This window comes from Pan paniscus, chromosome 5 (assembly GCF_029289425.2).
Source record: "Pan paniscus chromosome 5, NHGRI_mPanPan1-v2.0_pri, whole genome shotgun sequence".
Classification (NCBI taxonomy): Eukaryota; Metazoa; Chordata; class Mammalia; order Primates; family Hominidae; genus Pan; species Pan paniscus.
In genome coordinates, this window is record NC_073254.2 from 162135847 (window position 1) to 162152363 (window position 16517).

General features: G+C 35.9%; 1 protein-coding gene across 1 annotated transcript in view; it reads left to right on the forward strand.

Annotated features, from left to right (window-relative positions):
• VTA1 (vesicle trafficking 1) overlaps positions 1-16517 on the forward strand; it is a 73446-nt gene that overhangs the window by 14388 nt on the left and 42541 nt on the right. The window contains exons 2-4 of the mRNA XM_003827712.5: positions 4638-4732; positions 7948-8075; positions 8738-8813. Of these exons, the coding sequence (XP_003827760.1) occupies positions 4638-4732; positions 7948-8075; positions 8738-8813 (299 nt within the window). The remainder of the gene's footprint in view (positions 1-4637; positions 4733-7947; positions 8076-8737; positions 8814-16517) is intronic.

The window sequence follows — 16517 nt, forward strand, 5'->3', positions numbered from 1 at the left end:
TAATATTTATTCATAAAAATAAACACATTTCCTTGATGAAATAAATCAAATATATTTTCTTATAGATGATTTTAGCTAAATGTTTATTTGTTCTGTTTTTGTAGGTATTTTCCATGTTAGACATTAATTTTTCATCGTATTGCTGCTGCTAGAATGAATTGCTTGTCTCAGAGTTCTTTATGAAAGAGATCCTTTTTTCATTCCTGTGGCAAAAAGATGTTTTAGTGTACTTAAACTGAGTTTTCTTAAGTGAATTCAAGGAATTTTCCTTTTTATTAATAGTAGAAAACGTATCTTATGGTAAATTTTTTGTACTTAAGAATTCTTTGCAGTGTAAGATATTTAGAAATATAAAAGCCAGGCCAATTTTTGTCCTAAATCTTTTAATGCTGAGAGGATCCAATTCTTCAATTAAAGATATTACCATATAATAATGTCCTTGTAATTGCAAAGACTACATATGCACACAAACTAAGAAAAAAATGAACGTAGGCCAGGCTAATTAAACTATATTATAATTACACTGTGTTTAACTATTAGTTATCTGGATTAGGTTAACTTCTAAAGGACAGGAAGTGAATATTTTGTTTATATTTGTATGTGCTGCGTTAATTATCTGCATGTTTGCTTAATGGTTACATCCTGAGATGGCTGTCACTAAAGCCAAGGGCAGTCTTAGGAATCAACCTTATTTCTCTACTGTCTAGGTTGTTCCCTATATTTCTTCCCAAAATTGATCTATCAAGTAGCTAACTCTGCTCCATGAATGGTAGGCCTCACATAGTGTTCACTACTATGGTTAAAAAGAGAGAAAGACCTGTGGGGAGATGACACTGTCGGTACCATCCTTCAAATTATTATTTTATCATATTGGCCAGTGTACATTTAGATCATGAATAATTACCTGATGTGTATGTATGTTTGGGTAAGTTGGTTGTCTTAGAGATTAAAGTGTGTTTGAAATAGTCATTTGGGATGTTGGGAAAGCAAGTATCAAGCCCATTTGAGACTGATAATTATGATATTTGTAATGATGACAATCTGTCATCAGTTTCTGCTGCTTGGATGCAGATATAGAGAAAGAAGATAGTTGGGTTTATGTATGAGTATGCTTTTGCCAGAGGGATGTAATAAAAAATTTAGAGGTAGAAGGAGATAGTAAAATAAAGTTCTTAAAATGTAACATCAAAGCTAGTTGCAGAGGGAAGTTAAAGGGGAGAAGACTGGTCATAATGAAGTAGTAGTAAGAAGCCAGGGAACTGGAAACCTGTAGTAATGTGCATAGTTGAATGTTGGAAGAAGAGGAGATTATGTTTAGAGAGTGGGCGCTTGATGTCTTGATTTTGGCAGTAGTTTGAGGTGGCAGTTTAATTATAGAATGACCACTGAGTGAAAGAGAGCACATAAAATTGTTGGAGGTCAGGGGTCAATAAGAATTGAGAACATGAGCTGTGTTTACATTTGAATTCAATTTACTTGCTTATTGCAGAAAATCCAAAATAACAATGGCTAAGTAAAGTAAGGATTTACTCTTTCATGTAAAGAAAGTCTGATGTTGGCAGTACCCTATGTTAGTATACCAATTCCATTAAGTCATCAGGGACCCCAGCTGATTCCAGTTTCAAATTTACCAGCCAGCACACTTCCAAGGTTGCTTTGTAGCCCAAGATAGGTACTAGGGCTTCAGTCATCTAGTATTTATATTCTAGGTAGTAGGGAGGAAAAAAGGGAGAGGATCTGCAAGATCTTTCCCTGCTGTCATTCCCCCTTTTATGGAGACATTGCAACAGTCTTTCCTAACTATTTCTGGGAATATAATATTAGTCTTGGTTACATGGCCATATTTTGCTTTGGAGAATACTGGGAAATGTACTCTTTTGGCTAGGTATGTTACAACTCCTTAGTAATAATATAGCAGCTTGCCAGTCCTAAAGAGGTATGTGAGAAATTTTTTTTTTAAGTTACTAAAGAAGACTGCAAATACAATGATTTCTTCAAGTGACAACTGCTTTTAATTAAGACAGAGAAGGAGAAGGAATCAGAAAATGTAGAGGAGTATGCTGATGAAAAGCAGTGGTTCCACGAGATTTTGGTAGAAGGCATGGGGGTGTGGGGAAGAGGCATGGGCTAGGTTGGGGCAAGAAAACATAGTTCATAATTGAGAGGAGTGAGGATGCCATAAAGCAGCAAGTCTCAACCTTTTGATCACCTATCCATATGAGTTAGAAAAAACATTGAATACAAATCTGCAATATGTTATGTAAATTATTTATGAATTATATTTACATATTGATGTACTAATACTGTATTATAAGAGATATATAAAATAGAAATTTTTAAAGAATTAGATAAAATATCAATAGAAATGCTAATATTTTATTTTCCATACTCTAGCCAATTGTTTTGCCAATCCCTGGGATCATATGGGTCTCAAAGGCCTAGCTAGCTTCAGTATAGCGTAGGGTGTTGGCTCTCTTAGGGGAATATGAGCCACCTGGCGTGGAACTGATCCTACTTTCTGCTAGAAGCATCCTCTTAAAAATAAGAGAAAAGATACCTAATATTCTTTGGGAAATTTTGGCAATACAGTAAGATACAGTAAGCTTAAATTTGAGGAGGAAAGAGCATATTAAGATTTATAGATATTACCTTGTAAGGAGATAACATTTGATCTGAGATCAAATTAGCATCCCTTTGTATGTCAAAGTGATCTTCAGTGCTAGTTAGTGTGCAGTGAAAGCAAAGTGCACTACGCTGGTAGTGCAGTGTATCTCGGTTACACTTTTGGAACTCTTTTTTTTTTTCTCCTTAATACCTAGATGGATCGAATTCTTAAAATTGATATGTGGTTATGATTATTAAATTAAACTTCAAGCTCTGTAATATGAGATAGCCCTCAAAGCCTAAGCACTAAAAAGCAGTTCCTCTGGACAAAACCATTAAAATTAAAAACACAGTTATGATAAATAGGTAACTGTTTCGTGTGTATATTAATTTTTAAAGAGAATTTTTGACATGTGACCATAATTGAATTGGTAATTCTGAGAGTAACAGATATTCAACTTTGTTATAAAGCTCTAGTAAATTAAACAACAGTAGACCCATAGAATAACACAGCAGGGTAGGCAGTATACAGAGTTGGGCCCTATTATCCCATGGAAACTTAATATATTATAATGAATGATAAAAATGACATTTAAATCAGTAGGACAGAATGAGCTATTCTTTCATTCATGTGTTTGTCTATTCAGAAAATGTTTATCAAGGGCCAACCACTGTCCTAGATGCCAGGGATACATCAGCAAACCAAATAGACTAATATCCTTGTCATCATGGAGTGTAAATTCTAGTTAGGGTACAGACAGGTTAAATACATAGAAGATTCCCTTTGGTGGGGGAACGTTATATCTCTACTTCATACTGTATAAAGAATTGTTACAAGTCAATTTGTTTAAAAGCAAACCAATTTGGCAGAAGATTATTTTATTTTGATAGCTATCCTTAATTCATAAAGGAGAATATAGAGCTATTCAGTAAATATCTAACAGTTTTTTAGTGGTTAGGAAAATATAAAATCAAGCAGAGTGTTTTTAGTCTTCAGATTGATAGGAATGTAAGTTTAATAAGTTTTTTGTGAGTTTAGGCAAAATGAGTGCTTGTATATGTTGCGGATACAATGGTGTATTGATACTTTTGTTTTGGGGGGCAGCTTAACCGTAGGTCTCAAAATGAAACAGGCACAGAGACTATGACCCAGGAATCTCACCTCTTGGTTCCCCTGGGAACTCTCTTGCATTATGCCTAAGGAGGTATTTTGCAATTCAGGAGTTTTACTATCAATCTTCATTCAAAAACTTCGTTGCATTTTGTTGTTGCATTTGTGCACAACAGTTGTAATGAAAATTTGAGAGCTATCTAAATGTGCTTTTGTTAGCATGGTGCATTCATGCTGTAGAACATTAGCACTGACACAGATCTCTAGGACATATTGTTGAATGTAAGGGGTAAATTACAGACATTGTATGTAAACATCAGTGGTAACAGCAGTTACCACCAGAACTGTTCACAGTTCTTATCACTGGGAAAGCTACTGAAATTGTGGTGACAGCTATTTAGGTTTAGCCTTATCTCAGTTGTTTTTATTAACTTTTTAAAGAGAAGGTATATTTATTCAAAGAGAGAGTATATGTAAAATTACTATAGCAATTCTTTCTATAAACCTCAGTTCAAGTCTCATTTCCCACTATCCCAGCCCATTTTGAATATTTTGTCAGTATCACTTATTTGGCACTTGGCAGGTGCTCTTGTACATACGGTTGTTTGCTGTGTGCTCTGTCTTACCAATTAAATTATAGGTGCCTTTGACAGCTTAGGACATACCTAGTCCTCTTTTTTTTTTTTTTTTTAACATAATACCAAAAGAGAAGGCCTTATTTGATAAAAAAAATTTATCATGAATGTCTTGCATTCTTTGGATAATATTTTTGTGCTTTTTAGGTTTATAACTTCCATAGTAAATCAGTTTTATTTCTAAATTTACTTGAATTTTAAATTATTTATTAGCAATTATATATTAAACACATAAACATGGATGTTTAAACATGAAATTGTTCAAATTATCTTACTTTTCTTTCTAGGTCGTTTATACGCAATGCAGACTGGAATGAAGATCGATAGTAAAACTCCTGAATGTCGCAAATTTTTATCAAAGTTAATGGATCAGTTAGAAGCTGTAAGTTAAACACTGATCATTTATTTTCTGGTTATGGTTAAAATACCATTTTATTCATTTGCGTGTCTGCGTTGTCATTTTAGTTCTTTCCCTTGGCAACAAACAAACAAAGCCATTATACCTGAGGAAAAACTAGACATAATTTATTTTCATTTATTTGCTGTATACTTCCAGAGGGGTTATGAGTGTTAATTAAAGTATGTTCAAGTATCTTTGCATATGCCATCATATCTTGTTCCACATTATTATAGATGGCCTTTGGCTCATCCTTTTATAAGTGAAAAACCCCTCCTTTTTTTTTTTTTTAAGTTGAGACAGGGTCTCACTCTGTCACCCAGGCTGGAGTGCATCGCAGTGGCGTGATCTCTCGGCTTGCTGCAACCCCCACCTCCCAGGTTCAAGCAATTCTCTTACGTCAGCCTCCCACGTAGCTAGGACTACAGGCACACGCTAAACGCGCCTGGCTAGTTTTTTTGTATATTTTGGTAGAGATGGAGTTTGACCATGTTGGCCAGGCCGGTCTCAAAACTCCTGACCTCAAGTTATACACTCACCTCAGCCTCCCAAAGTGCTGGGATTACAGGCATGAGCCACCATGCCCAGCCATGAAAAACCCTTTCTAACCTTCCCTTGCAGTCACGTGGGTGATTAATTTGGGAATCTTAATATTTCTTATAATAATGAAATAATGGGCTGTGTATTTAGTGAAAGGAACAATGAAGGAAATGATGCCAATTACTTATCCTTTCTTCCTCCCTCTCTGGGGTCCCAGGGCAAGATATTCTTATGGTTTAGGCATCCTTCCCTCCTAGCAGGAATGTCGTAGGTGACTAATTAGTCACCTTCTTGAACCTAATATAAAGTCACAGATCACTGTAGAGGTACTTTTGGAGAAGTGCCTATTGGATTGGATGTCAGTGCATAAAGAAGGCAGTGCCAACCTCAGTAGTCACACTTAGTAATGAGGACTCTGTCCTGTAACTCCTGGACCCAGCCATACCTGGTTTCTCTTTTAACAAAGTCAGGGTACACTCATTAATTCATCTCCTCCAAGACTGTTACATTAATAGTCGTGACTTACTTTTTATTTGCTTATTTAGATATCCAGCCTCAGGAGAATTAGAAACCTATTCTATCAGTTGTATTATTTTGCTTAGAGAAAATTTAGACAAATAAAAACCAAAATGAAAACACACTAGTCAGCCCAGAGCTTTTTATTGTTTTCATTGTTTTTATGTATTGTTAGGAGGTTACGATTCAAACAAGACTTATGCGAAGACAGAACTTCCTACCTAGTTGTATAAAGCAGCCATGGGCAGTAGTGTTCTCTCTCACTTGGTGTGGCTGTCTGGCTTACTGACTCCTGTCGTCTGCTACTGTTAACTACCCAAAATCAGCCTCGTGGCAGCACTGAGGAAATTCAGCTGTTCTGGAGCCTATCTGGCCTTGCATTTCTACAGCTGCTTCTATGGATACAAGATAAATTTGAGTACTCTCTTTCTAGGGAATGGGTTGGGGTAGAAGGGAGAATGTTTCTCACACATAGCAGTATATTTGTAAAATCCAACTCTAGCATTTTGTATAGTATAATGTCTCTTTATTAACTTCACTGTATAGCAGTAGTAGCTCAGATAATAGTTCTTGGGTAAGACAAAATTCAAACGTTTTCTGAAGTGTAAAATCACATTTATAAAGGGACTCATCAGGAATTTATCACTATCTGCATTAAATGACAGGTAAGATAAATGTATTCCATGGTAAGGGCACACTGTGGTGTTTGTATTACAGTTTTAAAACTTCAAGTATATTATGTTTTTGCTGTCAGGTATTTTCTGATGAAGATGAGATGAAGTGGCCTACTCTCACTAAAATTATTCTACAATGAAATCTGCCTTTACAAATGATTTTGCAGTTTGGATACACAAATTACTGTTATCTGTGGGGATTTTTTTTTTTCTTTTTTCTGTTCTTGTTCAGGATAAACATAGATAAAATTTCCTTAAATTTCAGCATTAAATCTCTTCTGGACCATAAGTTATTCTGTTTAATTATGAAAGTATTTACTTTGCTGATTTTATGAAAAATCCTGGGGCTTCTTTTAATTTAATTTTTTACTTTATAACATCTTTGAAAAAAGCAGTTTTTAATTAACTAGTGTGATGCTCAGATCTGATACTCCAGAGAGTTATTTTATTCCTGTATTGTAGTCTGAGTAAAAATTAGGAACTTTTTTTAAATGCTTTAAATTATTGTGTCTATAGAAAAGGGCTAAAAATTTACAGATAGAAGTTGCATTGATTGCAGGTATATATTTGTCTAATTTTTAAAAGCTTCCATAATTTGATTCTGAGTTTGTCATCTTATACCTTACTTTGAATTAGATCTTTTTTGTTTTTCACACTATGTGCTCTGAGAGATATCATTATTATTATTATTATTATTATTATTTTGAGACAGAGTCTCGCTCATTCGCCCAGGCTGGAGTGCAGTGGCGCGATCTCAGCCCCCTGCAAGCTCCTCCTCCCAGGTTCATGCCATTCTCCTGCCTCAGCCTCCCGAGTAGCTGGGACTACAGCTGCCCGCCACCATGCCCAGCTAATTTCTTTTTGTATTTTTAGTAGAGACGAGGTTTCACCGTGTTAGCCAGGATGGTCTCGATCTCCTGACCTCGTGATCCACCCGCCTCAGCCTCTCAAAGTACTGGAATTACGAGTGTGAGCCACTGTGCCCGGCCGAGAGATATTATTTTACGACATGATGAACCTTCTAGTCTTATTTTTTTTAGATTTGACAGAAATTGAAATGGGAATAAATTAAAATTTTAAGTTATATATGCCTAGAAATTATTTTCTAATTCTATTTTTAGGGTAACTTATAGTTTGGGTAATAAAACACGATTTTGAAATATTTCATGCTTCCTTCACATGGATAATTGGATATATTATCTTTTTATGCTTGGTTATTTTGATTGTTAGAGCTAAATTATATTTTCAGTTTATCATAAGTGTGTTTCTTCAAAGTTGTAAGCATTGGATTTTGTTTTAAATGCATTGGGCTGAGGCATAGCAGCTCTTTTTGCAAGATTTCATTGATGACATCTTTTATTGAAATGAATGTAAAATAATTTACTTAAAATGATTATTAGAATTGTTTGTAATTAAGTCAACACTTCTAAGAGTCCAAAATCATAAGCTATGTATCTGATTTTATTTTAGCTAAAGAAGCAGTTGGGTGATAATGAAGCTATTACTCAAGAAATAGTGGGTTGTGCCCATTTGGAGAATTATGCTTTGAAAATGTTTTTGTATGCAGACAATGAAGATCGTGCTGGACGATTTCACAAGTAAGAGAAAAATAAAAATTATTTTATTAATTTTGTAACTGTTTAACCAAAATTAACTAGTTTCTCTGGAACACTTTCTAACCTGCTGATTGATTTAGGTTTTTTTAGAAAAAATTATCAAACCTCACGGTGATTTTAGGTTACAAATTCGGGCCTTTCTCTTATAAGAAAATGGCTGAAAGAAGAAATACCCAGGGCAGATTTATTTACTTAGTAAATATGCTCTACTTAGCTATTTTTTAACATTTAGTAAAATCTGAGTTGATTTTAGCCAAAATCACAGCCCCGCCTGATGATTTTGATTTTGAAGGTACCCACCCCAGTCAATTCAAATGATTTATCAGCATAATATTTACATTTAAAGAAATACATTATGGTTTGATATGGAGTCAGATAATACTATAATTACATTTTTCTAAAGTCAAAAACATACAAAAAATCTTGCCGTAGCGCATTTACTTGTAATGTGAGTCTTGTTACTTTCTCATAGTAACAGATTAGAAAACCATTTTTGTTATTTTCTTGAAATCTGATTTTATTTAAAACATGAATTTCAGAGTGCTTTTATAAAGATAGGAATTTTTTTTCTTATAGCTAAATGACAAAACTACATTTTAATGTGTTTCATATTTAAACTAGACCGGCTCTCTTTTCTCTTCCAGAAACATGATCAAGTCCTTCTATACTGCAAGTCTTTTGATAGATGTCATAACAGTATTTGGAGAACTCACTGATGAAGTGAGTGTACATTCTTTATTGTCTTGTTAGCTGAAGATCAGTAATGTTGCTGTTTATCAATATTGTTATTGCATTGTTTATTTACAGCAGAATGTCTGTCAGAAATTAATGCAAGCAAAAAATGTAATTTTGCATTTTTTATTAGCCATTTTTAAAAAGTAAATTATTTCCAATAATATATTTTAATTTTGTACCAAGTTCTTTATTTTTATTTTTGTATTTGTTTTTTGAGACAGGATATTGCTCTGTTGCCCAGGCTGGAGTGCAGTGGTGTGATCTCAGCTCACTGCAGCCTCAGCCTGCCCGGGCTCAAGCAATTCTCCTGCCTCAGCCTCCTGAGTATCTGGGACTACAGGCACAAGGCACCATAGCTGGCTAATTTTGTATTTTTTTGTAGAGACATGGTTTTACCAAGCTGGTGTCGAACTCTTGAGCTCAAGCAATCTTGCCTGCCTCAGCCTCCCAAAGTGCTGGAATTACAGGTGTGAATCCCATTGCACCTGGCCTGTAATAAGTTCTTTAAATCCAGCATGTATTTTACACTTCAGCATATGTGTGACTGCTGTATTGGACAGCACAGGTTTAGAGTTTGATCTTACTAAGTATTAACATATTACTAATCCTGTATGTTGTTAAGTTTTTACACTGTAATTTGTTGAACATACTTGAGGTAGAATCATTTTTTTTTTTTGAGATGGAATTTTGCTCTTGTTGCCCAGGCTGGAGTGCAATGGCGCAGTCTTGGTTCACTGCAACCTCCGCCTCCCAGGTTCAAGCGATTCTCCTGCCTCAGTCTCCCTAGTAGCTGGGATTACAGGCGGATGCCACGACACCCAGCTAATTTTTGTATTTTTACTAGAGACGGGGTTTCACCATGTTGGTCAGGCTGGTTTTGAACTCCTGACCTCAGGTAATCCGCCCACCTTGGCCTCCCAAAGTGCTGGGATTACAGGCATGAGCCAACACACTGGGACTGGAGGTAGAATCTTTTTATGACTTTTTTTCTGTTTAATTTCTAGTCAGCATTATTGTTAATGGTTTGTTTCCCTTGTAAAATGCATATAAGACTTAATATTTTATAACATACTTCATGTTCATTCTATCTATTTGATTCCCATAATGATTTACCATAAGGTAAGCAAAGCACATAACCTTTGTATACATGGGCAAATGGGGCTAAATGACAAATTTACTACTTTAAGTTCAGTATCATTTTCACCATAACAGGCTTTACCATTCATGTGGAGAATTTATTTTCTGAGAGGGAATATATTAATCTAGAAAAAGGAAGAGTTATAAATGAGATTGATACATATGTGTTATATGAGTGATTTGAACACTATGGGCAATGTTTTTTTTGTGATTAAACTTTTTTTTCAAAATGATGAGTAGCTCTTAGTAAAGTCCCAAACAAAACAGAGTACAATCACTGTATAAGGCATTTTTGTAAAAGATTGTATAGCAAAACTGCAAAAAGTTATTTTTTGTTTATATTCAAAATGAAATTACTCTCTAAGCTTGATGAGTATAAGCAGGGGTTTTGCCAGCATGAAAGTTGTACAGGACATTTCAAAGTTGTGACAAATGAAGGACTTTTTTTTTTTTGTGAGACTGAGTCTCTCGCTCTGTCACCAGGCTGGAGTGCAGTGGCACAATCTTGGCTCACTGCAACCTCTACCTCCTGGGTTCAAGCGATTCCCCTGCCTCAGCCTCCCAAGTAGCTGGGCCTACAGGTGTGCACCACCACACCTGGCTAATTTTTTGTATTTTAGCAGAGATGGGGTTTCACTGTGTTGGCCAGGATGATCTCAATCTCCTGACCTCGTGATCCACCTGCCTCGGCCTCCCAAAGTGCTGGGATTACAGGCATGAGCTACCAAGTCCAGCCAGGACATTTTTTTTGTAATGTGACTGTCCCTTTAATTTCAAAACATGGAGCAATTTTGGCCCTTGCCCGCACACTGCCAGTAGCATTTCCCAGTAATTGAGCTAACCAGAAGCCACCGGAGATATTTCAAAACAGCCCTACCCTAGGGTATGGGGCAATGCCCATTTAGAGCCACTGCTCTCAGATATTTTATACTCTTATACAGAGTCATATAAAGGAGAACTGATACCCGGAGTGTGAAAACCTGAACTATTACTCAATGGGTATTACCTTTTTATATTCTGATGGCCTTATGGATCCACCTTTTTAACTCCCTTTTACCTCATCTCCTGTTATTAATGATCCAAATTTTCTTTTCTTCTCTGTTTTACTAGTGTGAGGCACTATGCTAAATACTTGGGGATACAGAGGTAATATAAACATGACATGATGGAAAGCTTTGAGTGGTTCAGTAGAACTTTGGAGAGTACCAGGTAGGTGAAGAAGAATAGTGAGAATTCAGATTAGAAGAGTAAGTCATAAGCCAGGTCAGACAGATGATGGAAGACCTACAATCTTCAGTTTGTATTTTTGAGTAAAGAACTATGCCTTGGGGTGCTTTGTATAATAGGAGCCTGTACAATGAACTGAAGTGAGGGAGAACTACAAAACCATTTGACAAAAAAAAAAAAAAAGAAAAGAAAACTGGTTGATGATTAACTGTGGGCCTTAGTTGAGAGGTGGAAAACTGTACATGATGAGTTGTTTTTGGTTTGAGAAACAATAATATATTGAAACTTAGACTTTAAAATTTGAGGTGCAAGTATGACAGCCAAAAAGGAATTACCAGAAGCCTCTTGGAAATAAATAAGCAAAAGACAGCAAAGTAGAGAGGACAATTCAAGTTATAAGATTAGACAAACCCTTCAGGTAAGTGGATTGTTTTGAATGAGAGAGAAGATGACTAAATAAATACCCTTGGTAAACACTTATTTTTGCAGTGTAAGAGGAAGAAGTTAATAAACACATTCGTAGATGTGAATGGAAATTCAAGATACCAGAAGAGAGGATCATGATAAGGCAAAGTAACAGATCAGAATGCCACATGGTTTATTGTGCTCTGGGCCTACAGGCGTGCGCCACCATGCCTGGCTAATTTTTTGTATTTTAGTAGAGACAGAGTTTCACTGTGTTGGCCAGGATGGTCTTGATCTCCTGACCTCGTGATCCGCCCTCTCCTAGTTCTTATTTGGGGAAGCTACCTTCCCCTATGTATTCTAGAAGCAAGCACATAATCCTTTGAAGTTATAACTGCTAACAATGGTGAATCCAGCCAACAGGTAAAGTAATAGTCATAGGAAAAAGAACAAAATTTCCAGAACTCTTAAGTGAGTAATAGGTTCTCTTCACTTAAGGAATATGTAACACTTCCACATACATAAGCTACATTAATTTATCTGTATTTCAGGAGAATAATCTAGGTTTACTTTTAACTACCATTAATGAAGAACCATCTTCCTTAATTTTTTGAACATAGTAACTAGGGCAAAACTGTAAATGAGGCCAGTGAGAAGGCTTCATGTGAGATTGGGGTGATGGGATGGGATTTGTTTAGATATTAGGGTTACTAAAGAGTAAGGGTAAAGGGATTTTTTTTACCCCCTATCTCACTACCCAACCTGCTCCCTAAGCCCCTTTGCCTTGCACTGGTGCTAGAATAAAGTAGCGTCTTTGTTGGTGGATAAAGGATTCCAGATAGTTGGAGGGGTCTGGAATGGGATCCCACACACAGTCCCACCTGGATCACTGCTTAGTGGAGCTGTAGGAGCGGGCCTGCCACCACCCAGACCTACCTGAATGGTAGAGCCACTGGCAGCTTGCACCCTGAGCCTGGAAAAGGTGCAGCTTTCAACTCCAACCTGTGGGAGCAGCCACAGGGGCTGTACCCTGCAAAGCCATAGGGGCAGAGCTGCCCAAGGCCACCACTTGTACCAGTGTTCCCTGGATGCTGGTCATGGAGTCAAGGATTATTTTCAAACTCTGAAGTTTAATGTCTACCATGTTGGTTTTTGGACTTGTGTGGGGCCTATCGTGCCTGTTTTTGGGCAGTTTCTCCCTTTTAGAATGGGGATGCTTACCCAATGCCTGTACCACCATTCTTTCTTAGAAATAAATAACTTGCTTTTAATCTTACAGGCTCACAGGTGGAAGGAATGTGCCTTGATTCTTAGATAAGATTTTGGACTTTTGAGTTGATGCTGCAATGAGTTAAATCTTTAGGAGACTATTGGGAAGGGATAATTATATTTTGCAATGTGAAAAGGACATGAGATTTGAGGGGGCGGGAGCAGAGGTGGAATTGTATAGTTTGGATGTTTGTCCCTGCCAAAACTCATGTTAAAATGTGATCCTCAGTGTTGGAGGTGAGGCCTGGTGGGAGGAGTGGTCATGGGGATGGATCTTTTATGAATGGCTTGGTGCCCTCCCCATGGTAATAAGTGAGTTTTTGCCCTGTTATTTCACGTGAGAAGTGGTGGTTTAAAAGAGCCTGGCGTCTCTCTTGCTGCCTCTCCTGCCTTGCGACACGCTGGCTTCCTTTTGCCTTCCATCATGAGTAAGAGCATCCTGGGCCTCACCAGAAGCCAAGCAGATGCTGGGCCCATGCTTGTGCAGCCTGCGGAATGTGAAGGCTCTTTTCTGTATAAATTAGCCAACATCAGGTATTCCTTTATAGCAGTGAAAACAGACTAATACAAGATGTAAACAACCTGAATAACCGAAGCCTTCTGTGTGATATCTGTACATGATGATTTGGGATATTCTAATTAAGTTATTTTTACTTAAAATTCCATCCCTTTTCAAAAAGGCCACTGGTTCACAAGATGAATTATGCAATTTACATAACTAATTCATCTTATTTTGAGCTTTTTTTCCCTGCAGTTCGTTCTTCTGTCATTGAAGAACCTACAGGAACTTCTTATTTCCTAACACTGCAAGTCCAAGCTCCTCTGTCAGATTTTCAGGTTTTCTGTCATGCTCCATACTCTGCTTGCTGCCCTATTTGCCAGTCCTACTTTGTAGACCAGGCTGCTCACTGTCTTCTCATTTTTCACCTTTGGAAATGTGTTTTTAGCCGGCTTTGCCTAAGTTTTATCTTCTCTTCAGGTCTCACCTATATTATTCTAGTCCTTACATGAATTTCTCCATTCTCTCAGCTCTCCCCCACCTGTATTTAGAGTTCTAACTTTATGAATATTACACTATGAATGTATTGACTTCATTTTTGTGTATTGTATTTTTGAATAAATTATATTGCAAGTACTTGAAGAGGGGGCTTTGTCTTCTTGATTAGTTTCTGCTTGAAAAGTTGCTATAGTGTTTCATTTTTTAACCTGTAGATGGAAAAATGCCTTACACTTGTTTATATATAACTTATTTTATTTCATAACTTTTCTAAAATGTAATAGATCTCATTTACTCAATGATAATTTTCTTGGTCATTTCTTGATTTTTTTTTCCTTTTAATTTCATGTCATTACTCACTTGTATAAAACTAAAGTCTATTTTCTTTAGTCCTTCAACATTTTTGTTTTTTTATTTTTTAATATTTTGTCTGCCACTATTCTATTTCTCAGTTATCTTATCTCTATTTTAGGTATATGTATTTAGCTCTTTTAACTGTGCCTTATTATTCCATCACAACATTTTAATTAAATTTGCTGTTATGTAAGCTTCTAGCTCTGTTGTTACATAAACTGTAGTTCTCTTGGAATCAGTGCCCAGTTTTAGTTATAGAGTCAACATAAATATTTTCTTTTTCTGCTATAGCATCTTGTATAATCTGTTTGTGGCCAATATTATTGATAGGCTTCCTTTCATTGTATTTTAGATTCATTTCACTACTAGCAGTGTTTGAGGAACAGATAACATTTTACTATTTTTCATCCATAATCTTTGGTTAAGATTAATACTGCCAAGTTAGGTAGAACATGAAAATTATAGGTGAAAGATAATGCTATTCTTATATATGGAGTTTTTGCTATTTGAGGGAATGAGATGAATATGTTTTCTGCCCTCATTGAGCTTATGTTCTAACCTGGAAAGAGAAACAGAATAACTCTGATGATACATGATGTATTAATGAAATGTAGGGAAGGTATGCATTGGCAGTACCTAACATTAGCCTGGCACTATGCTTAGACACCTTGTTTCATCTTTCACAACTCTGAATTATAGTGAGAAAACTGAGGGTCAGAAAAATATAAAGTGCTTGGCCCCAGATACATAGCCCAGGACAATATTTCTCAAACTCTCTGTGATAAAGGTTCAGCCTTTTTTTCTTTTTTTAAATTTTCAATTCTTTGCAGATGATTTTGTAAAATACAAATGCAAGTAATAAATGAATTACAAAAGAGAAAATTTAAAAAGGCATACAGATAGATATACAGCATAATTTGCTATGTGTCTTTCAAATATTTCTAAATCCAGTTTCAGTATTACGTTGTCACAAACTCGTAAGCAGTTTTGCAGACCAGCAGTGTTTCTGGGACCACATTTTGATTGGCACAGATCTAGATCTTTTTTGGATCCTGTTATGGTCCTCCTGGCTTGAAAAACAGGGCTGCACATTTACTGAGGCAATAAGGCACATGAATAGCTGGCTGTGAGAAGGTAGTCTGTTTAAGGGTATCCGTGTGTACTGGAACGTTTCAAAGTGAGCAACATCTTATTATTAGCCTAGAAAACCATGGTAAAGCAGAGATATTTTCTAACTACAAAAGCATTTATTCCTTACATACACCATACTTTAGGTTTTCATGTTCTTACTGTATCCTGAAAGTCTCATTCTTAGCAATTATCATAATAGATAAATATGAGAGTAGAGTTATGTCTAATTACAGTAGAAATTCCATGTGTCTTGTACTCACTTGTATGATAATTGCCAAGAACAATGTCTTACACCTAATTGATGAGTTGTAAATGAATGAAATATTTTTTCATACAATCTTAGTATAAAGTAATTAAGAGTGCAGGCATTGGGCCTCCAAATTCTGTCACTCCATAACTGCATGACTTTGGGTAAGTTAACTTATGTAAGCCTGTTTCAACATACGTAAGATGATGAAAATTGTAATACCTGTTTTGTCAAGTTGTCATGGAGATCAAGTGAGGAAATACATGTAAAGCCTTTAGCAAAGTGCCTAGCATGTAAGTGCTTTAAAAAAATTAGCTCTTGCAGATTCTAGCAGTAGTAAGGAGTATAGCTTGAGAAGGCCGATTAGGAAGTCTTTATGAACTAGGGTAAAAGATAAAAACTTGAGTTTTCAGAAAGGAGATCAGAGAGTAGGGTTACATTAAAAAAAATATGCTAAATGTGCTTTTTCTGTTGGAAGGTAATTTTTTTACACACAAAAAAATCAGTTCGTGTAGTCCATTCTAAGTACTAAATGTGTATTCGTTGCTAGTTTTAGCCTGTAACCTGAGTCTGAAGCATATAGCTCTATCATATAATAATGTTTAAACCATGTTTTAATAATATTTTACTGGGCTGTATTTAGAGAGGTTGTCAGCAAATACATAAAATTTTTCATGGAAACTATCCTAAACTGATGTGGCTTATATATTTACTTTGTATTTAGATGAGCTTATTCATAGGCATTATGTATTATTGCTACTGTATTTGGGAGTCTAACGTGTACATTTGGAGTTCCAAAAGGAGTACAAAGAAAACGAGTACAAAAAGATATCTGAAGAAATAATGACCACAGATTTTCCAAATTGAGTAAAAAAGCAGCTACAGATTCAAGAAGCACAGTGGACAATTAGGTTAATATAAA